Here is a 23,849-nt window from a genome sequence, read left to right as displayed (position 1 = left end):
GGTAGCAATACTTATATCTGAAAAATTAGATCTCAAAGTGAAGGACATAAAAAGAGATAAGGAAGGTCATTTCATAATACTAAAGGGAGCAATCCAACAAGAAGAAATTACTCTGGTAAACATATATGCACCCAATACAGGAGCACCCAAATACATAAAAAAACTCCTGGAGGATATCAAGGAAGAGATTAACAGCAATACAATCATAGTAGGAGACTTTAATACACCATTATCACCACTGGACAAATCATCTAAACAAAAAATCAGCAAAGCAACATCAATCCTAAATGACTCATTAGACCAGATGGAATTAATTGACACCTTCAGAACATTTCACCCAAAGCCATAGAATATACATTCTTCTCAAGTGCACATGGGTCATTTTCAAAGATAGACCATATGTTAGGACATAGGCAAAGTCTCTCCAAATTCAAGAAGATAGAGATCATATCAAGCATCTTCTCAGATCACTGTGGCATAAAACTGAAAATCAACTACAATAAAAACAATCCAAAAAAATCAAACACATGGAGACTAAACAGCATGCTATTAAACAATGACTGGGTTACCAGGGACATCAAGAAAGAAATAAAAAACTTCATGGTAACAAATGACAATGAAAACACAACAATCCAAAATCCATGGGACACAGCGAAAGCAGTCTTGAGAGGGAAGTTCACAGCTCTGCAAGCCTACTGCAAAAAACAAGAAACAATGGTAATAAAATTACCTAACCCTACAACTCAAAGAGTTAGAAATAGAGCAACAAGAAAAGCCCAGTGTAAGCAGATGGAAGGAAATAATAAATATCATAGCAGAGATAAACGACATAGAGACCGAAGAAACAATACAAAAGATCAACAAAACCAAGAGCTGGTTCTTTGAAAGGATAAACAAGATTGATGAACCTTTAGCCAAAATCACCAAGAAACAAAGAGAGAGGACCCAAATAAACAAAATCAGAAATGAAAGAGACGAAATAACAAGAGACCCCGCTGAAATACAAAGGATTGTTTCAAAATACTATGAACAACTCTATTCCAACAAACTGGACAACCTGGAGGAAATGGACATATTCCTAGAAAAATATTCCAAAACTCAATCAGGAAAAATCAAAACAGCTCAATAGCCCAGTAACTATGGAAGAAATTGAATCAATCATCAAAAAGCTTCCGGCAAACAAAAGCCCGGGGCCAGACGGCTTCACAGGAGAGTTTTACCAAACATTCAAAGAAGAACTAAAACCTATCCTCCTCAGACTATTCCAAAAAATTCAAGAGGAAGGAACACTTCCAAGCTCCTTCTATGAAGACAGCATCACCCTAATACCAAAACCAGATAAAGACAACACAATGAAAGAGAATTACAGGCCAATATCTCTCATGAACATAGATGCCTAAATCCTCAACAAAATTCTAGCAAATTGGCTCCAGCAGTACATCAGAAAGATCATCCACCATTTAGGATTTATTCTGGTGATGTAAGGATGGTACAATATCAACAAATCAATAAACGTGATACATCACATCAACAAACTGAGAGAAAAAAATCACATAGTCATATCAATTGATGCAGAAAAAGCATTTGAAAAAATCCAACACTCTTTCTTGATAAAAACTCTCAACATGGTGGGAATAGAAGGATCATACCTCAACATAATAAAAGCTATATATGATAAACCCACAGCAAACATCATACTCAATGGGCAAAAACTAAAACCATTTCCCCTAAGAACAGGAACAAGACAGGGATGCCCACTCTCACCACTCCTGTTTGACATAGTACTGGAAATATTAGCCATTGCAATCAGACAAGTAGAAGAAATAAAAGGCATCCAAATTGGAAAAGAAGAAGTAAAGCTGTCCTTATTTGCAGATGACATGATACTGTACATAAAAAACCCGAAAGACTCCATCAAAAAATTATTAGACTTAATAAATGAATTCGGCAATGTAGCAGGATACAAAATTAACGCCAAGAAATCTATGGCCTTTCTATACACCAATAGTGAACTTACAGAAAGAGAGACTGAGAAAGCAATGCCATTTACCATCGCACCAAAAAAATTAAGATACCTAGGAATAAACTTAACTAAGGAGGTAAAAGACCTATACGCGGAAAACTACAGGACACTGAAAAAAGAGATAGAGGAAGATGTAAACAGATGGAAAAACATACTATGTTCATGGATTGGTAGAATCAACATAATTAAAATGTCCACACTACCCAAAGCAATCTATAGATTCAATGCACTCCCCATTAAAATACCAACGGCATATTTCACAGATTTAGAATAAACTCTCCAAAAATTCATCTGGAAAAAAAAAAAGACCCGAATAGCCACAGCAATCCTGAGAAAGAAGAATAAAATAGGAGGGATCTCAATACCAGTCCTCAAGCTGTATTACAAAGCCACTGTTCTCAAAACAGCCTAGTACTGGCACAAGAACAGACATATAGATCAATGGAATAAAATAGAGAATCCAGATATTAACCCAAACCACTATGCTCAATTAATATTTGACAAAGGAGGCATGAACATACAGTGGATTCAATACAGTCTCTTCAATAAATGGTGTTGGGAAAATTGGACAGATACATGCAAAAAAATGAAACTAGATCACCAACTTACACCATACACAAAAATAAACTCAAAATGGATTCAGGACTTAAACATAAGATGGGAAACCATAAAAATACTAGAGGAATCCACAGCCAGCAAAATCTCAGACTTATGCCGAAAGAACTTCACTGACACTGCCCCTAGGGCAATGGAAGCTAAAGAGAAAATAAACAAATGGGACTATATCAAAATAAAAAGCTTTTTTATAGCAAAAGAAACTATCAACAAAACAACAAGAAAGCGCACTGTATGGGAGAACATATTTGCAAATGTTATCACAGATAAAGGTTTAATCTCCAACATCTACAGGCAGCTTATACAACTTAATAAAAGATAAATTATCCAATAAAAAAATGGGCAACGGACCTAAATAGAATCTTTTTGAAAGAAGACAGTAGGAAGGCCAAGAGACACATGAAAACATGCTCAAAGTCACTAATTATCTGAGAGATGCAAATCAAAACGACAATGAGGTATCATCTCACACCTGTCAGAATGGCTATCATCAACAAATCAACAAACAACAAGTGTTGGCGAGGATGCAGAGAAAAAGGAACCTTCGTGCACTGCTGGTAGGAATGCAGACTGGTGCAGCCACTGTGGAGAACAGTATGGAGTTTCCTCAAAAAACTGAAAATGGAACTCCCATTTGACCCAGTAATCCCACTCCTAGGAATATATCCTAAGAAACTGGAAAGAACAATAAGAAAGGATATATGCACCCCCATGTTCATAGCAGCACAATTTACAATAGCAAAGATTTGGAAACAGCCTAGGTGCCCGTCAGCAGATGACTGGATCAGAAACCTATGGTACATCTACACAATGGAATACTATGCTGCCATAAAAAAGGAAGAATTCCTATCATTTTCAGCAACCTGGATTGAACTGGAGAGCATTATGCTAAGTGAAATAAGCCAGTCCATGAAAGAAAAATACCACATGATATCACTCATCTATGGATAATAAAAAAAATTATAAGCTGTTGAACAAAAAGATAGATACAGAGACAGTAAAGCATCAAACAGAAGGTCAAATTACAGCGGGAAGGTTAGGGAGAGGTGGGGGATAAGAGATCAACCAAAGGACTTGTATGCAAGCATATAAGCATAACCAATGGACACAAAACTCTGGGGATTGAGGGCATGTATGGGAGTTGGGTGGGGGGGCAATGGTAAGATATGTACACATATAATACCTTAGAAAAAAATTAAAAAAATTATATAGCTAATGAAAATGTTGAGTAAAGATGTTTAGGAAAAAATGTCAACTAAATTACATATTTCATTGAAGACATTCTTTATTAGATGAACGCTCTATACTAGATATTTAAAATAACACAAATATTCAGGATCATAGTCATATTGGCTACAATGGTTAATATGCTTAAGACAGACAATATTCTGTGTATTTCTTTTCTTTCTTTTTTGGTTGTCAAATAATCTTTAATTTAAATATTTTCCTTTGTAGTTCTTAACTAGCCCGACATTCCACTGCAGCGCTGTTGATATCATCTATGATGTCATGAGGGTGGTGGCCATCAACATTGCAGTCCACAGACTGGGCAGTTCCCAGGATCTTTTTAATGGTTCCAGAGTTCTCTAGCTAAAGATGGGTGCTGCATCTGTCGGGCAATGCTGACAATCTCATCAAAAGTGTTATTTCGACTGTGGTTAATGTTTTTTTGCTTCTTTCTGTCTCTTGGCGGTTCTTTGAGGGCTTTGATGATCAGGGCAGAGACAGAAGGCACTACCTCAATCTGGGCGTGTCTGTTCTGAATGGTCAGTTTCACTGTAATTCTCAGACCCTTCCAATCACCGGTTGCTTTGGTGATGTCATCACCAACCTTTTTCGGATACAGGCCCAGGGGGTCGATCTTGGGGGCCAGAGCAGACGTGGCACCCACTTCCTCACAGGTGCACCTTAGGTATACGAGTTTTTTTTGAACTTCGGTGGAATGGTGGAGGTGGCTGATGTCGGATGAACCCGGATTCGGGATGACCAAAGAAAGTTGCATTTGAGCTTCCTCCGAGCCAAAAGCCTAAAGCTGTGAATTTCTTAATAAGCTTGGCATTTCAAACAAGGGTATTTTGGTTGAAATAAAACATATATCAACATCTTTCTAAGCTACTAATTCAGGAGAAGAAGAAAAAAAGGAGAAAAACTGCAAATGTAATGCTTTATATACAAATACCTTTAGGGCACTTAAAGAGAATAACTTCATCACTTGTTATCTTTGGACAACCCTTACTTTGGAGGCATTTATGTTTTCATCAAGGCTGAAGAAGCAGCTTGGAAACAGGTGAGTTGCAGGTGCATGCTGCTCTTGAACTTGTTCAGCAGCTCTTCCAGTAACCTGCAGGAGCAGAGACTATTTACAGCCGACAGAAGGAAGCTTGTCCAGCAATATAAGAAAACACTCGGGAGCCAACTGCATGATTCATCGATGGATTCTACTCAATAACGAAACCAGTCAATCAAAGGAGTAAAAAGGAAGATACATAATTATGTTCATATATAAAAATCTCTCCAGTGCCCTTCCCTAAGATTAGAGTCCTCCCTAAAACAGATTTTTTGCACCTGTACATTTTCTTCATTCACTTTTCAAAAATTAAAATGTAGTCTTATTGGCACACAGTCCTATGAATGCTGCTAAATACTTAGCAGACTAACAACTCCCATAACCGGATGCAGAATAGGTCGATCTTTCTCCAAGTTCTCTCATGCTGCCCCTTTTAGCCTCATTTCCCTTTACCCCCACCCTGGGGCAACAATTTGTCTAGTCTCTGTTCCTCTTATTTTGTATTTTGTCTTTAACAAATATTGGCAAGTGGTGAACTAAAGCCAGAGGAATCAGGTTTACTTCTAAGTCCACCGGGCAAATTGACAACTCAATTTGTTTCCTTAATTGGTCTGATTTGTCCATTTAATTTTAAGTCCAGAAGGGATCTTAGATTCATCTGGTTCAGATGAAGCAACCAATAAGTGGGCTTACTGCTACTGGGATTGAGAGGTTATTTCAGGGGTTGACAATGCTCAGTATTAGGACACTGTCCCAACAGATCTAGAACACAGTCCACCCAGGACTACAACAGAGTACCTGATCTTCTTGACTCCCCCCCAAAAGCACTAGCCTTTTGAGCCATATTCTATATGTTAAAAATAATGGTAACTGTTTTAATCTTTTATCGTATTTATTTTAAATAAATGAACACAATTTGTAATAAATTTATATAGAGCTTGAGAATTAGTGCGAGAAGAAGGAAGTAAAAAAATGGTAGAAAGGGTTATAGGTGTGAACACTGCACAGCCATCCATTTGTCCATTCAGGAATATACACAGGAACATACAAGCAAAAGAACTGGTCTGCTGCCCACTCTTCCCAGCCCAGTCCAAGTGTCCCCATGACACTCCTACCATCAGCCAACCCCATGCAATCTCTCTGCTCTTTTAGTTTGCACAACATCATCTGTGTTAGATGCCAGAGCCTGAGTGTTTCATGTAGTTGACCACCACCATAAATATTTGTTTAGGGGCTGATCAGCCAAATGCAAAGGTGGGTGGACTTCAGTTACCTTGGAGGACCAAAGATCTACAATGTTTCCACTGCCTCAACGGAGGGTAGACTGGGCATTTATGAAATGACCTGGCCTAGATTTTGTCAAAGGTCAGAATTTCCTGTTACATGAGTAGCAAAGTTTAGATTCAGACTGAGACAATCAATATAGTGCTAGTGAAACATATATAACTTCATTATATCATATTTACAAATCTATTCTCTCTTAATACTTATATATGCAGAGTACAAATCACTGGGCCCTGCCTTTTATTTTATTTTTTTTGGGCCCTGCATTTTACTATACTGTCCTCTCTTTTAATTTCTAAGTAGTATCGTCTTCAAAATTTAAGAGAGATATAATTGACTGAGTTGAAATAAACTTTCTTATGATGTTTTCTATAATAGTCACTTAAACCAAGAAAATAACTAATTTCTAAATTGCCGTAAAGCCAGAAGAAGGGTTTTTCCATATTCTGCCATTGGGAGACAAGCAGGCACAGCTAGCATGATGCATACGACCAAGGGCTACTCAATACTGCTCTTCCTTAAATCCAATTCATTGTTCATAGAAAGAGTACTTCCAGGTAGCAGCACTGTGCTCAGCACGTCTACCGGGCTCCCAGGAAAGCACAGAGCACTTACTTCTTGTCTGCTCCGCTGGAAAGCTGGGGCAGTGCTTCCAGAGCCTGCTTAAAACTGGACCTGGAACACAAGCAGCAACACCGAGCTGAAACACTGCAGGTTCTCATGGGGATTAGAGCATCATTAAGAATTCTTAAGCATATATTAAACATAAAGAAACTAGTATAAACAGTGAAGCATGTAGATATGTGAGAAAAAGTACAAATGAAAAACAACAGAAAAAGAAAAAGTGAAGGTTAGTTCCAGAGGCTTTGCAGGAGTAGGGTCAAAAACTCATTTAGGAAATGAAACAGAACTTGAAAAACTAAAGGAAAAATGGAACTTTATAAAAAGGTGCTATTCAATTTGGGTGGTGAAAGTTAAATGAGGGTGTTTACTTTTTTAAAAAAGTCTTTATTTCAAAACAAAACTGAACTCAAGATAAAGAAACTGGTCAGAAAGGAAGGAAAACAAAGTAGAAATATGACCTGTGAAAGATTACACAAATGGGGACATTTATAGTATTGATGTGTCTAGGTCCGATTTACAGTCAACATCTTATAATGACTGAACACAGTTTTTAAAAAAATAGAATTTAGCTATCATTATGTTTAAAATTTTTAGGATAATGGAGAGATGTATATATATTTTTAAAAGTCAGCATTATTTCATTTCATGAAAAAGAAAACAGTGAATTTTATTTATTTATTTATTTGTTAATCCTCACCCAAGGATATTTTTTCCATTGATTTTTAGAGAGAGTGGGAAGGATGAGGGAGGGAGAGGGTGGGAGGGAGAGAGGGAGGGAAGGAGGGAGAGAGAGAGAGACATCCATGTGAGAGAGACACATGGATTCGTTGCCTCCTGCATGAACCCTGACCGGGGCTGGGGTTTGAACCTGCAACCCTTGACCAAATTCGAACCCACGACCCTTCGGTGTGCAGGCCAATGCTCTACCATTCACTAAGAAAAAGGTGAATACATAAATATAATTATTCATGCCTTTAAAGTGGTCTCTGATTTTGTATTATAAAAACATCTTCCTCAACATACCAGGAAAGAACTTTTGAGCAGAATTTCCCAAACTAGGGGTAGGTATTCTAGCAACATATCGAGAGACTGCAGTCCCAACACAGTCATAAAAACTGGCACTTGATCCCTTCAGTTGTTCCTGGTGGGCAGGGCGTGGGTGCGGGGACAGCCTAGCTGTGGGCACACTCAGCAACCTCACAATATGAAACCAGCTCTCATCTCTCCTGACATCAAGGGAGTCTCTGCACATCTCCACAATCATCCTGTTTCCTGTAAGTCTCTTCTCCATTAATCCAAAAATGTGATGCTTCTATTCTTTATTTTTACATTATGACAATAATGATGATGAAGATACAACCTATTATTTGTAGTGCACTGAAAGTTTAGAAGGTGACTTGACATATTGTCTCATTTAATTTCTCCAAAACTTTGCCTATAAAGTATTATTATCTTCCTTTTATAATGAGGAACCTGGGCTATGAAAGGTTGAGTTACATCGGTACTTACACAAGGCATGCATACACATCAAACATAGAAGGGATGCTTTCTATCACCTGTTATTTAGTACTTAGTGTTAAAAAAAAAATGACTGGGAAAAGGTGTGGTTAAATAACTAACATGGGAGCCATCTAGAAATGGCTCTAGTCGGCCATGATAAACAGGAAAAAGAAGCTAACTGTGTCAGGAAAATAATTTCAGAGGTCTTTCTGTTGTAACGATGGCAGTAAGAATGATGGCATAAGCCATGTTATCAAAAGCTGGACATGAAGGAATATGTGCATTGCACAAAGACCCTAAACATTTGTCTACCACTTGGCTTCTCATGCACATTAACAGCATTGCCCAGCATTTCCTGGGTAATGTTGCCAGTGGAGTAAACAATTTTGTAAAAGCAAGTAGTCAGTGCTGTTTCAGGTCACCTACTGATATTTCAATGATAGGAAATCCTGACTTTCATTCAAAACAGCTAAAAATCATCATCAAATTTCCACTACAGAACTTCACAGAGAAACCACAAGGCTTCCTCTTATGCTGAGGATCACAATGTTTGAACTGTCCTGAAAGGCCTGCTATGAATAGACTCAATTCTTATTTTCTCCTTTCTAAAGAAGAATGCAATGCTCTGTTCCATCATTTATGAGACTAAAATTTATCTTATAGAATGAGAAATGTAAAATTATATTATATCTTTTCCCCTTTAAATTATGCTACAAAGAACCAGTCTTAGGAATCCGTGGCTTAGTAGAGATGTACACTTTTTAACTAGAAATCTGAACAATCAAATATAAACATTTTCACATACAAAATCATACGCATTCACTCTGACCAGTTATCTTTTCAAAGGACTTTATATAGTAGTAACACAGCTTTGTTTTTAGCAAATGCTCAGAAAGAACTGTAAGCGTCTCACCTGCTTTCAGGTGTCAGGTGGACAGCCACAGTGTCCCTCAGAGCACAGATTTCAAGCCTCGCCTGAAGAAGAAGAAAGGACAAAGTGACAATCAGGACCTGTGACGATTATCACATATGAGCAGGTGGTGAGGGCGACGTCTCCAGCCTGTTCACCACAGACACAGTGCTGACAGAATATTGCAGGTGCATGGTTACCTCCACCATTAGTTAAGAGCACACTTTCGGAAACAGTCCAAAAAAGTTGGCTATGACAAAATTTCCTTTGACTAAAAATTAACTTACAGTCAAGTATGACTGAGTGAAGGCAGGGAGTGAGATATTTTGCTGTAAAAGGTGCGAACTACACAAGGATTTCCCAGCAATCTGTGTTTACTATCTAAACAGTAATTTTCCTATTAGCCTGCCTGTGAGAGGAAGGAGAGTCTGAAATACTGTCCCTGGCTGTTCCCTCCTGCACAGATTTGAGGACGTGGGCTGGCTTACTTCCTTAAACATGCATTTCCAGGCACACTGCCTTTAACCTCAAAAGCTAAGCTAAAGCTCTACAGATTCAATACAATGCCTATTAAAATCACAGATGGCTTTTTTTTTAAAAAAAAAACAAAAATTGACAAGTTGATTCCAAACATACAAAACAATCTTGAAAAAGAATACAGTTGGAGAAATTTACACCTCCTGATGTCAAAATTCACTACAAAGCTACAATAATCAAGGCAGTGTGACAATGGTATATGGACAGACACGGAGGTAAACAGAATAGGACTGAGTGTCCAGAAATGAACATTTATGATCAAATGATTTTTGACAAGGGTGCTGAGACCATTCAATGGGCAAAGAATAGTCTCTTCAACAAGTGATGTTGGGACAACTGGACATTCTCATGCGAAAGACTGAAATTAGAGCCCTTCCTTAACACAAAAATGAACTCAAAATAGAACTAAATGTAAGCAACAAAATTATAAAATGCTTAGAATAAAACAGGAATCAATCTCTATGATGTTAGGTTGGGCAAGCTTTCTTAGAAATTATATCTAAGTACAAGCAATAAAGGAAAATATATATAAATTGGACCTCACCAAAATTAAAAAAGTCCTGCATTCAAAAGGAAACCATCAAGAAAGTGAAAAGAAAGAACATTTTTCACACACGAGGATGGCTGTCATCTGAAAGATAACAGTGACGTACTGGGAGGATGTAGAAGAACTGGAATCTCATACATTGCTGGCAGGAAAGTAAAATGATACAGTCACTCTGAAAATAGTCTGCAGGTCATTTAAAGATAAAACAGAGTAACCACACGACATAGCAATTCCACTCCTAGGTATATAGCCAAGATATATGAAAACATATGTCCACAAAAAACTTGTAAATGAATGTTCACAGAGGCATTCTTCATATTAGCCAAAAGTGGAAACAATCCAAATATTCATCAGATGATGAATGGGTAAATAAAATGTGGTATGTTTATAAAATGGAATATTATGCAGCCATAAATGAAATGCTGTGCTGATCCATGCTGCAGCATGATGAACCTTGCAAACATTATGCTAAGTGAGGGAGATCAGTCACAAAAAGCTGTACTTATATGATTCTGTTTATATGAAACTTTCAGAATATGCAAACCATACAGATAGAAAACAGACTTGTACTTGTCTCATGCTGTAGGTGGGGGAAAGGAGAGTGACTGTTAATGGGCCTGGGTTTCCTTTCTGGGGTGATGTCATGTTCCAAAATTGATTGTGGTGATTACACAATTCTGTGAACATAGTTAAAAAAATCACTGAGCTGTAGACTCTTTATCCTATAGACATACTGCATGGTATATGAATTAAATCTGCACAAACTTTTATGGCAGAAAAGCTAACCTAATGCTTACACTTGTTTGCAAGCTTGAAGAAGTGTGACTTTACTTACAGGCCAGTTTTCCTCAGAGTTCTACAAGTGCCTCTGGTGAGAAAGCCCACAACCTCCATCTCTGACTCAGGCACCCAGAGTATGGCTGATGCTCAGGAGACCACTGAGAAGAAACAGCCCTATTCTCCAGGAGTGCGTAAAATGTAAAACAATCATAAATGACACGGCTAGCTATTCAAATTAGAGTTAATTACAAAATCTGTAACCAATCTAGATAAAAGCTGATTTATCTAAGATACAGTATATTCAGCGAAACTCTTCTGTTTAGAAAGCAATTGTTTGATTTCATTTTTCAGTGCTTTAGAAGCCTGAAAAATAGTTTATAACTAGAAAGTATATGTATGATAATTTACTTCTACTGTTTATACTGTAGTTTATATAAAAAACATACCTATAAAGAAAATATCAAGGACAAAAATAAGGTAGAACTTGTAGTTGAATATTTTAGAAGGTTTAAGTAAGCCACTGTAAAATTAATCTTCATGTAGAAATTTTATTCAAGCAAGGTGTTTTAATTAACCTATGAATTATGCCAATTGTAAGTTGTTATTATTTATAAAATATACATAAAACAAATGCATGCATAAAAACTTCATGCTAAAATCCTCAGGCTGTCTCTCCATTCCTCTCAACTGGCTCTCTGGAAGGTTTGAAGACTGATGCACTGGCCTTTCATGTAAATGATCATTAAAGATCATTAACCTGTAGTCTTTCTCAGGTATCTGCTCAAGAGAAGGGTGTCAAAAACAGCCATTTCAATAAAAAAGGGTGACGGGGGATAGCCAAGTTCCAAGGAAGTATCAACATGTTAGGAGCCAGACAGTCATGGTGGCTGGTCATCTCCTGGACATACGACTGGTGAGTCCTTACTCAATCGATAGGTTCTTGGAAACTGCAACTTTAAGAGAAACGATATTCAACAAAACCAATTTTACCACAGGCTAATTGCTAGAAACAAGAGTTAACCCTTTGCACTCGCTTGCTTTTTTCTCAATTCCTTTATTCTACTCGGGATTTAATTTTTTAAATATCCCAGATTTTACAAAGCGCGGCAGTAGAATAAAAAACTGGAGTTTCTTTTCATACAAACTTATTTATTTGGATTTTTTTATATTTCAAATTATTAATACATTCAAAGAGTATAAAAAGAGCTGCTACCAATGCTAACCGTGTCGAGTCACACTTGACATCCGAGTGCAAAAGGTTAAGTTCCTATGGCATATTTATGGTCACAAAAACATAATCAAACTTCTAAATAAAGACCCCAAACACTGCTAATATTAAACATTGAAATAACTGGGAGCTATACATATATTTAAGAAAGATTAATAAAAACAAAAAAAATAATTATTTTCCAACCCACTTATTCCATTTCAGGAGCCTGGGTGGCAGAAGCCAAACCTGGCAGCCTAAGGCACAGGCAGGCCCCACCCTGGATAGGATGCCCTTCATCGAGGGGCACATCATGCACCCCACACTCACAGACTGGGACAGTGTAGACAAGTGCACAGCTCTGGGGTGTGGGAGGAAACTGGAGTCCCCAGATAAAACCCTCACAGCAGTGGGGAGAACGTGCACATCCCAAACAGATAGTAGCCCCAGTCAGGAATCAATTTTTTTCTTATCAACGTTATAATAAAACTAGTGGCCAGGTGCACAGATTCAAGGACATTGAAAGGAAATTAATTAGAGGAAACATTTTAATATCGCTATTCACCCTTTCTCTATAATAGAAGTGTCAACCAAATTCACGATCGACAATGACAGATCAAAACACGTGTGCGACTGGTGCCAGCGAGAGCTTTATATGTATCGTGCATGCGCGAGTCAACTTAGCCTTTTATATCCTATATAATCTTATGTAATAAAGAGCTAATATGCAAATGGTCATCACGCCCTCACACCCTCGCATCCTCGGGCTTGGGGACCTGAGGCCACGCCCCCTACCCAGCGCCGGGGGACCTGAGGCTGCCCCCCCGCCCCAACTGGGCCACGCCAGCACAGCCAAGGGTTCGGCGAGCCTGAGCGGGGGCAATGAAGAATGGAGAAATGATAGACAAAGAGAAAAAGCTGGGTCTAGGTGGATCTTCTGTGCCTTGCTGAGGCCACAGAATAGATCCAGACTGCAAAGCTGAGGCTTTATTTATAATCAGGGACAAACAAGGTAATCCACAATGTTGTTGTAAGTTTCACTTGTTTTGGCAGCACTTGCTGCCCCTCCCACAGCCCACTAGCTACCCAGGAAAGATCTAGGGAGCAATTACAAGATCAAGCTTAATTATGCTTAGAGGACTGTGCCCTCCAAGCTGGGACTTGTTTTCGACTTTGCCAGCAGGTCAGTCCAAGGCTTAACCCTATAACTGCTTCCTACACCGACGCTGGGGGACCTAAGGACACACCCCCGACCCTGGTGCTGGGGGACCTGAAGCCATGCCTCCTGCCCCGGTGCCGAGGGACCTGAGGCTGCACCGGGGGACCTGAGGCCATGCCCCCCTGCCTGGAGCCATGTTGGGGGACCTGAGGCTGCGCCCCCCACCCGGCAAGGCTTGACGGGAGACCTGAGGCTGTGCCCCCTGCCTGGCACTGGGGCCGGGGGACCTGAGGCTGCGCCCCCCACCCGGCGGGGCTTGACGGGAGACCTGAGGCTGTGCCCCCCGCCTGGCGCTGGGGCCAGGGGACCTGAGGCCATGCCCCTGCCTGGCACCGGGCCGGGGGACCTGAGGCTGTGCCCCCCACCCTGCGGGGCTTGATGGGGGTGGGGCCAGCCGTGTCTGGGTCTCGCACAATTTTGAGGTGCACATGTGTGGGCGGAGACTTGACTCTGGGTCCCGCAGAGCGCCCCAGACTCTGACAGGAGGGAGATTTTCATATACATTTTACTAATTATTTTTCATCTCTGACACTTCTATTTTAGAGAAAGGGCAAATAGCAATATTAAAATATTACCTCTAATTAATTCCCTTTTAATATGCACGAATTTCATGCACCGGGCCACTAGTATATAGATAAATTGCTTAATTAGACCTGCTTTCTGATTTAGCTAAACTTTCTCCAGCCCAGTGAAGCACCCCAACTTCTCTTTCAGATAACTGTCAGCAACACAGCAGTAAATATCAACATGAAGCAGACTATTATTGTAGATCAGGTAGGGAGAACAAAGGGTAAAATATTTAACTGCAGCAGTGTTTGACTATATTCTGCACAGTGAGAAAAGCTGAAGTAATTTCAAGTTCCACCATTTCTTCTTTTCAGTCGGGTCAAGTTTCTAAACTTTATAAATCTCCATTGTCTAGCTAATGAAAAGAAAATAGGATTGTACCGAGTCTCCTATCTACCTACTCCAGGTCTTCTGTGAGGATCAAATGAGATGAGGCACGTGAAAACGCTTCACAAACATTTGGTTGAACTGTAAAATGTTTGCACCTGGCTATAAAGCAAGCCGAGTTCCTGGGCTGAAAAAATTGCAAGGAGGCTAGTTGCTAGGGAGAAGTCAGGTGTTGCTATGTAAACATCTTTACCTGGCGCCCACAGTGACCATTTCCGGGCTGGGCTGGGCGCCACATTTTATGCCACGGGGTCTTGGCAGCATTGACTGAGATTTGGTGGGGTGTCGCTCCAGGGTGGTGGCGGGGTCTTGTGTCCCACTTGGGGGAAGCTGAGTGTTGGTTTGTTGCCACCAGGTCCGTGGTGCCGTTTATTTTTAAATGGCCAGTGCGCGTCATGGCAGCTCCTGCATTGAGCATCTGCCCCTGGTGGTCAGTGAGTGTCATAGCTACTGGTCGGAGGGAAGGACAGACACTTAGCCTTTTATATATATACTAGAGGCCCAGTGCATGATTGAATCATGCACGTGTAGGATCTGCTACATGCTTTCGCTTTCGATCTCAGGGGAGCTAGGTGCCTGGTGCCGGAGCGGACAGGCACCCAGCTCCCACGCTTTCGCTTTCCATCGCGGGGGAGCTGTGTGCCTGTCCGCTGGTGCACCAGGCCTTTCAGAAGCCTCCGGCTCAGTGGAGGCTTCTGAAAGGCCTGGTGCCAGAGCAGTCAGGCACCCAGCTCCCCCGCTTTTGATGGTCCGCAGCGGGACATGAGCTCGCTGCCCCAGAGGCTCCTTCTGTTCCGCAGCACAGCCATGGCGCAGACGCTGAGCTCGTGCCACCGCTGGCGACACAAGCTCAGCGTCCCGCCTGCCCAATCGGCTACCCCGGCCACCCTGAGTCCCGCCTCCTGCGCCTCCCGCTGGCCCAATCGTGGGCGTAGCGGAGTGATGGTAATTTACATATTACCATTTTATTAGGTAGGATATAGATGACTTTGAACTAAACAATGTTATTTGAGGACCTATTGTACATGGAAAAAGTTGCTGATTCTAATATCTCTTCCTAATTTCTTCCTGCTAGCTTTGACAGGAATTTTACCATCAGGTAAATAGGTTGCAAAAGTAATTAGACTGGAGGGGCGAGTTTTGTTATAATTTCCAAACTGCCTATGTCAGGTCAAACTATAGTTACTACAACTTCCTTTTAATTAATGTTCAGTATCTCAACATTTATGCTACTGCTTTCCTGCAACAGGACTAGTATAATAATCATGATCTTTTAACTATATATTAAAAGACTGTTAAATTTTTAGAGAAAATTGGGTGGCAACTGAAAACACAGCAGAAATTTCCCCCTAATCAGCATGCCAAGGTAACAAATGCTCTCCATTACTTTTGCCTACCAATATTTTTGTACTAAAATTTCCAAATGTATAGACTTTGCAAGGATTTTACAGTGAACACTTGTAGACCCATAGACTCGACCATTAACACTTACTAGCACTACCATTTATCCATGCAACCATCAGCCCACCACAGTGCTTTGATGTAATTCACCATGCATGATTAACTAAGTAGACGGATTCAATTCTTTTTTTATTTTTTGAGTTAAAACTTACATATTACACAATGGGCAAGTCTTACAGTGTACTATTTGATGAGTTTTGACTGATGCATATACCTGAGCAATGGAAACCCATATCAAGGTATATAACCATCACCCTATGAAGCTCCTTCAGGCCCCTTCCCACTTAATCTCAACTACCCAGAGGAAAACATTTTCCTAAGATTTTTTTCTACCATAGATGAGAAACCCATATAATCATATGTGTGCTTTGGTGTAAGGCTTCCTTCACTCAGCTGAATGCTCCTGGGATTCATACAGGTGGTACCTGTAGTTTGTCCTTCTTAATGCTGAATAGTACATGGTTATATGAACATACCACAGTTCTTTTTTTGTTTATTCTGTTGATGGACACCTGGGCTGTTTCCAGCTTTTGACTATTATGAAGGTATATTCTTGTATGCTTTTTTTATGAAGGTATGTTTTTAGTTCTCGTTTAAATACCTAGGATTAGAATAGCTGGGTCATAGAGAATGTATATGTTTACTTTTCAAAGAAAATGCAAGAGTTTTTCCCAAAGTAGTTGTAAGATTTACACTCCCATCAATGTGTGAGAGCTCCAATTGATATGCTGATCACCCTTTCATGTGCTCATTGGCTATTCTGACTCCTCTGGAAATTGAATTATGTGTATGCTAGAACTTTGGACGTTGCCCAAGGGGTTCCTAGAGCTCTGTTAATTTTCTCCTAAGTATTCTTTTCTGTTTTTCATATGGATAATTTCTGTTAATCTATAAATTCACTTTTTTTGTCCTTTCTATTTTGCAGTTATTCTGAACTAGTAGATGGCAAAATAAATCACATTTATGTATTTCATTCTAGAATTTCCATTTAGTTTCTTTTTTAAGGTTTCTCTTTTTCTGCTGAGATTTCCTATCTTTTCATTCATTTGAGCATAGTCTCCTTTACATCACTGAACATAACTGCTTTAAAATCTTTGTCTTTGAATTCCAACAACTGGATCATTTGTTAGTTGATTGTCTTTTCTACTGAAGATAGGTCATGCTTTACTGTTTTGTTCTGTCTATATGTTTCAATGAAATTTGGATTGTATCCTAGAAATTGTGCATGTTGTGTTGTAGAGACTTTGGATTCTGCAATATGCCTCTGAAGAGTGTTGATCTGTTTTTGCTTGTTTTAGTAAGCAATTTACTTATTTGGAGGAAAACTGAAAACTCTTGGCTCTTGGGCAGCATTTTAACTCTTACTTTAGTCCTTTTGGCCTTAATTGGGCTGGCTGTAGTGGAGTCCAGCCTTGCATACATAGTTTAGGGGTCAACTAGAGACTTAAGCAGTGTAAACACAAGTTGTAGCTCTTGCTTTCTGCTTTCTGGGTTACATTCCTTGCTTGCCTGTAGTTGTGGTTTCCCTATCCTTCAAGCCTAAATGACACCCAAGCGTCATTTCTCCTAGAATCACTCACTAATGGTCATTTCTTCACTGTCTTCATGTTTTTGGTTTTCTTCTGAAATTTAAAAATTTTTATATATTACTAAAAATTATAGTTGTTATCTGTAGGGGTTTGGCCTGGTAAGAGCTTCTTTAGCCATTACTGGAAGAAAATTGCTAGGACTTATTAAAAACACACAATGTTCCAGGTCAATCAAAGCTCCCATGCAGGGCATCACTCTCCCATATGCCTTCACACCTTGGCTCCTACCAATTTGGTTATATGCATACCAAGAATCATCTGGTTTATGTAAGTTATATTTGTTATTGTAATTGTGCAACTTAAATAACTACAACATAAACCAATGGAATATAAGTGCAAAGAGACAGTTATTTGTCATTTCTATGCAAAATACATTGAATAGTTTAGAAAAACTTATTAAAAGTTGTTAAAAATTTGTTGTGAAATTAAATGTAGTGAAATAATTATAAAATGAAAAGAAAAATATCATAGAACTTTAGAGGGATCTGCATTCAGATAATTTTATAAGGTCAGTAAAGTCTTGCCCTGCTCTAAGGACACAGGAACTCTGGAACTTGTAGACAAGGCAGGATGGGTAGGGCTTATGCAAGAGAGATGGTGTGCACCACAAATCAGCAGATCCATCAAAACACACACACATACACACACACACACACACACACACACACACGCCCCAACCAAAAAAACCTCTATCATAAGATTGATGACTAAAAACACATGTAACATGTTTAAATTGAATACAGTCAGACATGGACTGGAATGGTTTTGGTACCTGCAATGCTCCATTTTTGCTGAAGGATGACACACACTGCATGAGTCTACTGAGCTCTTCAGACACCGCTTCCACTACCCTGGACAGGACCCGAGGCACCAATTCTTTGGAAATAGTGAACACCTGAAGGAAGGTTTAAAATAAGGAGAAATGGTGAATTATGGTGACTTATCCTGACTTGAATTTGTTAAAAACAAAGGAATGCACAAAAAATTTTGGGGAAAAATCACCATAAGAGTCATCAAATTAGCCTCTTTTTCCTTTTTTCCAGTTACCCGTACCTCTTAGGAACAGCTAATGATAGCTTACCTCTGCATGCACTGCAATTATATTCACCAATGCTTCTTTTAAATAGTTTCTGACACCTGAAATCAACATGGGGGAGGGAAAAGGCATTTAATGGAAACATAAGCTGCCCGTCACCCTGCTGGCATTGCTGTGCACAGTATAGTTTTCTAAGGAGAAACAGAAAGTAACACCACCGTTGTCTATTTCCTTTTGAGAATCAAATGGTGAAAGGACTATTTTTGTACAGGCTTAAAAAAAAGCTTAAATTACTTAAGGGTTTTCTTTCATTATTTTTCCATTCTGTCATTGTTTATGTTCTCTATAAATTTTGGTCAGTCTCCTTCAAAATTGAAACTTTAAAATGTCCTTTCGTTTCTTCATATACATATTCTTCACATATATGCATACACACACTCAAATTAACAGACATAGTCAATAGTAGGATATTTACCAAAACTTATAAAACATCTGCTCAATGTCTTTTATAACATCACTAGAGGCCCGGTGCATGAAATTCGTGCACTGGGGAGGGTGTCCCTCAGCCCAGCTTACACCCTCTCTAATATGGGACCTCTCGGGGGATGTCCAACTGCAGGATTAGGCCCGATTCCTGGAATCGGGCCTAATCCTGCAGTTGGACATCCCTCTCACAATCCGGGACCGCTGGCTCCTAACTGCTCACTTACCTGGCTAATTGCCCCCTAACTGCTTCCTTGCTGGCCTGATTGCCCCCTAACTGCTCCTCTGCAGGCCTGATTGCCCACAAATACCCTCCCCTGCTGGCCTGATCACCCCCAAGGCTTTTATTAGTATAGATATGACTCTGCACAGAAAATTTTACTAACCCTGCTTTACAATAAGGGCTTGACGATTGAATCATTAGGACCAGACACCAAGATTTCCTTTCTTTGAATAGTGGAGGGAATACTTATCTTGTCTTTAAGTAGCCCGGAAATTAAAATGAGATAATGACTTAGAAAAGTATAAAAGCACATTATAAAGACAACTGTCTTTTTAATGAAGTGGCAAAATGAAAAACACTTTTTATTCTCCCCTTCCTTCCTTTATAGCTTTTATTTAAACTTTGAAATTTATAAAAATTTCACTCCAATTTTCATTTCTTTACATTCAACATTATTTTGTATTGGTTTCAGGTTTTATATTAGTTACAGAATAGTGGTTAGACAATCATATACTTTACAAAGTGTTCCCGATATTTCTAGTACCCACCTGGCATCATACCATCATTACAACACTATTGACTATATTCCCTATTTAAGTGACAATGGGTTTACAGGTTCCTTTCAATCTTTCTTTTGTGTTTTTTTGTCCTTCCTCTTCTTTCTCACTTCTTCCCTCATTTTCTTTATTTAGTATCTCAATTGGCCATCAAAGCTCAGTGAAGGCACTGGGACACGCTTCATCCATTTTACAGACCAGGAAACTGAGGCCAATTCCAGTTGGCTGTGGAACTTGACTCAGCACACAGGAAGCCCTCAGAGCCATGCTCTTTGCGCTTCCTAAGGGGCAGCGGGCCCAGCAAACAGAACAAACCTTCCAGTCAGGCTTCCCAGCCTCTTTCTCAAGCACCTCTTCATTGCGGATGCTCCACATTCTTTCCTCTCCCCCATTCTTTACTGCCCCCCCTTCTCCGAAGCAGGTGGAAGGCTTCCCACTCACTGCCTAGGCATGCTCTGCTATGGGGCAGGGTGTCGCGAGCTTACTTTTGGGTCAAGGCAGGAGCAGTAGTCACTGCTCTGAAGTGTGAAGGCCGCCTGAGCGAGGCCCATTAGCACTGGGAGCTTCTCTGAATCATGTCAGTCAGTCCAGTAACCTGCAGTGCAGCACCCCTTCACGGAGGTGGCTCCACCCCTCAACCCCCGCCTCAGGGGTGAGGGTCCTTGCCCCTCTGCCAGGAGTCCTTCCATGCCCCTTGATCCCTGGCTGGGCCCACCCACGTCTTGGGGGCACTGCAGAACCTCTGTCTCTCTGCAGATGAGGGAGATCCCTGCCCTAGGTCTCCACAAAGCTATGAATCTATGGCCAGAGGCCTGGTCTGGGTCTCAGCAACCACATGCCTGAAATGTTCACAGGGACCCTGGGAGGGGCTGGGCGAGTCCTGCCACGCACCCCCCAGGGTGGCGATCGCCCCAGGGACCCCCAGGAGCACCTGGCTCAGCCCGGCCACGCCCCCCTGGGTGGCGATCGCCCCAGGGACCCCCGGGGAGTGGCTGGCTGGGCCCGGTCATGCCCCCCTGGTGGTGATTGCCCCCGGGATCCCCGGGGAGTGGCTGGTTGGGCTGGGCCACGCCCCCGGGACCCCTGGGGAGCAGCTGGCTGGGCCCGGCCATGCCCCCCCAGGGTGGCGATCGCCCCCGGAACCCCCGGGAGCGCCTGGCTCGGCCCGGCCATGCCCCTCAGGGTGGCCATCGCCCCCGGGACCCCAGGGAGCGGCTGGCTCAGCCTGGCCACGCCCCCCCAGGGTGGCGATCGCCCCCGTGACCCCTGGAACTAAGAGGATTGGGCGGCGCCATCTTGGTCTTCTCAACCGCCGGATAGGCCATCCGGAGTCCCGCCCCCAGCCTCTCGCAGGCCCAATCGTGGGCATAGTGGAGGTGCGGTCAATTTGCATGTTTCTCTATTATAAGGTAGGATACTTGTAAAGATAAAAGTCAAATTATTATGCAGAATAACTATTTTGATCTTTAAAAAATTACTTCTGGGAGAAAATTCTGACAAAACCAAACTCAATCTGATCCTATAAGGCAAGTTAAAAACTGGACAAAATACAAGATTTCAGATGACACAGAATTAGTGAACGCACTTCACTCCAAAGCAGGTACACACACGGCAACCATGTAAGAATCTGAAGTCAGATGATCTTGGATCAAACCCCAATTTCATAAGCTATATGCTATAATTTCTGCAAGAAGACTGTGAGCCCAGTTTTCTCTTCTACAATGAGAATAAAAACAGTGCCAATCTTGTAGGTTTATAGTGAGGATTAAAGAAGATAATAATGCATGTGATGGGTCCTGGGAGTTACAGGGTTCAAACACAGCTTTCATTATAATGAAAGCAGTTAAATTTGTAAGAAAAAAACAGAAAAACAAAATTCTGCTTTATTGTAATTCCAAAACAATCACTTTCACTGGAGTGGAATATTTCAGAATGCCTTCTAAATTAATTGCATGTCATGAGAATTCCTTCTCTGCAGAACAGGGAAAACCCTACTATGTGTTAACCATAACAGTGTTAAGAAGAATCTTTCCCCGAATGTCATTCAAGTTATGGCTTATTTAGAAAAGTTGAGACAAAGGCTAAGAACTATAATCAACTTTTTGAATTGATATTTTCCAGTTCTAAATATATAACTAGTTTTTTTTTATTTCTGTCAGATACGACGATGTTTAAATAGGTATACAAAATTTCTTTGGTGGAGCCAATCCTCTCTAATAAAATGGTAATATGCAAATTAACCATCACTCAGCTACACAAGCCACGCCCACCAGCCAATCAGGGCAAGTATGCAAATTAACCCAAACCAAGATGGCTACAGCCACAGAGAGCAAGGTTTCCTAGGTAACAGAGGAAGCCAAGCTTTCCATAGCCATTGCAGGCCTAAGCCTCCACTCAAGCTACAAAGTTTCAATTATAGAAGGTAAACAAATTCAAATAAATGGCGGCAGAATGGAGCTTGAGAGAGCAGGCCAGGGTTGCCGGCGGCAACAGGGGAAGCAGAGCTTTCCACACACCCTGGTCGGGCTCACACGCTTAAGTCTACAAAGTTTCAATTGTAGAAGGTAAATTAACTGCCACAGAAATGGCTGATGCCCCGGAGGGAGCCCTAGGCTTGGCTCCGCTCCAGGCTACAAAGTTTCAATTGTAGAAGGAAAATAAATTCCAGATACCAGGGACTCTCTTGGGTTGCCAGGTGGCGTGGCTGGCCCGCAAACCACCACAGGCCCCTCGCTCAGGCCGCCCCACTCCCCAAGGGAACCCCACCCTGATCCGGGACACCCTTCAGGGCAAACCAGCTGGCCCCCACCCCTGTACCAGGCCTCTATCCTATCTAATAAAAGAGTAATATGCAGATTGATCATCATTGCAACACACAATATAGCTGCCCCCATGTAGTCAAAGATCCTGCCCCCATGTGGACACAAGATGGCCACCACAAGATGGCCAGCAGGAGAGGGCAGTTGGGAGGCACCCTGCCTGCAAGGGAGGGCAGTTGTGAGGGACCAAGCCTGCAAGGGATGGCAGTTGGAGGTGATCAACCCTGCAGGAGAGGGCAGTTAGGGGTGACCAGGCTGGCAGAGGAGGGAAGTTGGGGGCAAACAGGCTGGCAGGGGAGCAGTTAAGCATCAACCAGGCTGGCAGCGGAGTGGTTAGGGGGTGATCAGGCTGGCAGGCAGAAGGGGTTAGGGGCAATCAGGAAGACAGGCAGGCAAGCAGTTGGGAGCCAGCAGTCCTGGATCGGGCAGTCCACCGGGATCGGGCCTAAACGGGCAGTCGGACATCCCTCAAGGAGTCCCACACTGGAGAGGGTACAGGGTGGGCTGAGGGACAACCCCCGCTGTGCACGAATTTCATGCACCGGGCTTCTAGTTTCATATATATTTCTTTAGGATATGACGGTTCAGGTGTTAATAATTTTATTTTGCTTATAAAAAAACAGATAGCTAATTGAAAGTAATTAAATGTAATCCAGAAATCAGTTGATTCTTCCTTGGGGGATAAAATAAGAAGATAATTGCAAGGTAACAAGTCTAATCTGGGAAATAGGAGAGAAGAGTATCAGGATCTATTATAAGTGAAAGTGGAATAAACTAATTGTGCTCAAGACCAGAAAAGCTTTCTTCCTGTAAAAGGAAAGCCACACCACAGAGACACTCCTTGGGCAGTTCACTGCTAGAGTCAGGGCACGAGTTTTGACCTGACTGTGACATCTGTCCCAGGTGATCATGCTTACCAGGTCAATAAGCCCCATCTTGTTCCCTGCTCTTGGGCAGTTCTCCCAATGTGATGGAGGAAGGCAGGAAAGGGCACTTTGGATCAAAGTTCATAATCACTGAACTCAGGTCTAGAATCTTACATTGCAAACCTGTGGAAGTCTAGCTCATAAATGCATATACATATAAATGTACATAGTTATTAAAAATGTAAGTGCAATATTAGGCCAGTGATGATTTAAGCAACTTAAGAGTAAGGGATTCAACAGTTTCTGTCCTCATGAAAACTAGGGTCCT

General features: G+C 41.2%; 1 protein-coding gene and 1 pseudogene across 1 annotated transcript in view; both read right to left on the bottom strand.

The window, feature by feature from the left end:
- Nucleotides 1-3,911: 3,911 nt before the first annotated feature.
- On the bottom strand, nucleotides 3,912-4,904 carry LOC103297424 (60S ribosomal protein L12-like; annotated as a pseudogene).
- Nucleotides 4,886-23,849, bottom strand: part of EXOC2 (exocyst complex component 2) — a 262,715-nt gene continuing 243,751 nt past the window's right edge. Inside the window, exons 24-28 of the mRNA XM_054721573.1 lie at nucleotides 18,619-18,674; nucleotides 18,310-18,432; nucleotides 9,247-9,308; nucleotides 6,825-6,884; nucleotides 4,886-4,979 (exon numbers count right to left, since the gene is read on the bottom strand). Of these exons, the coding sequence (XP_054577548.1) occupies nucleotides 4,886-4,979; nucleotides 6,825-6,884; nucleotides 9,247-9,308; nucleotides 18,310-18,432; nucleotides 18,619-18,674 (395 nt within the window). The remainder of the gene's footprint in view (nucleotides 4,980-6,824; nucleotides 6,885-9,246; nucleotides 9,309-18,309; nucleotides 18,433-18,618; nucleotides 18,675-23,849) is intronic.

This window comes from Eptesicus fuscus, chromosome 9, assembly GCF_027574615.1.
Source record: "Eptesicus fuscus isolate TK198812 chromosome 9, DD_ASM_mEF_20220401, whole genome shotgun sequence".
Classification (NCBI taxonomy): Eukaryota; Metazoa; Chordata; class Mammalia; order Chiroptera; family Vespertilionidae; genus Eptesicus; species Eptesicus fuscus.
The sequence above is the reverse complement of the archived record's forward strand: the minus strand, read 5'-3'. Positions and strand labels throughout refer to the sequence as shown.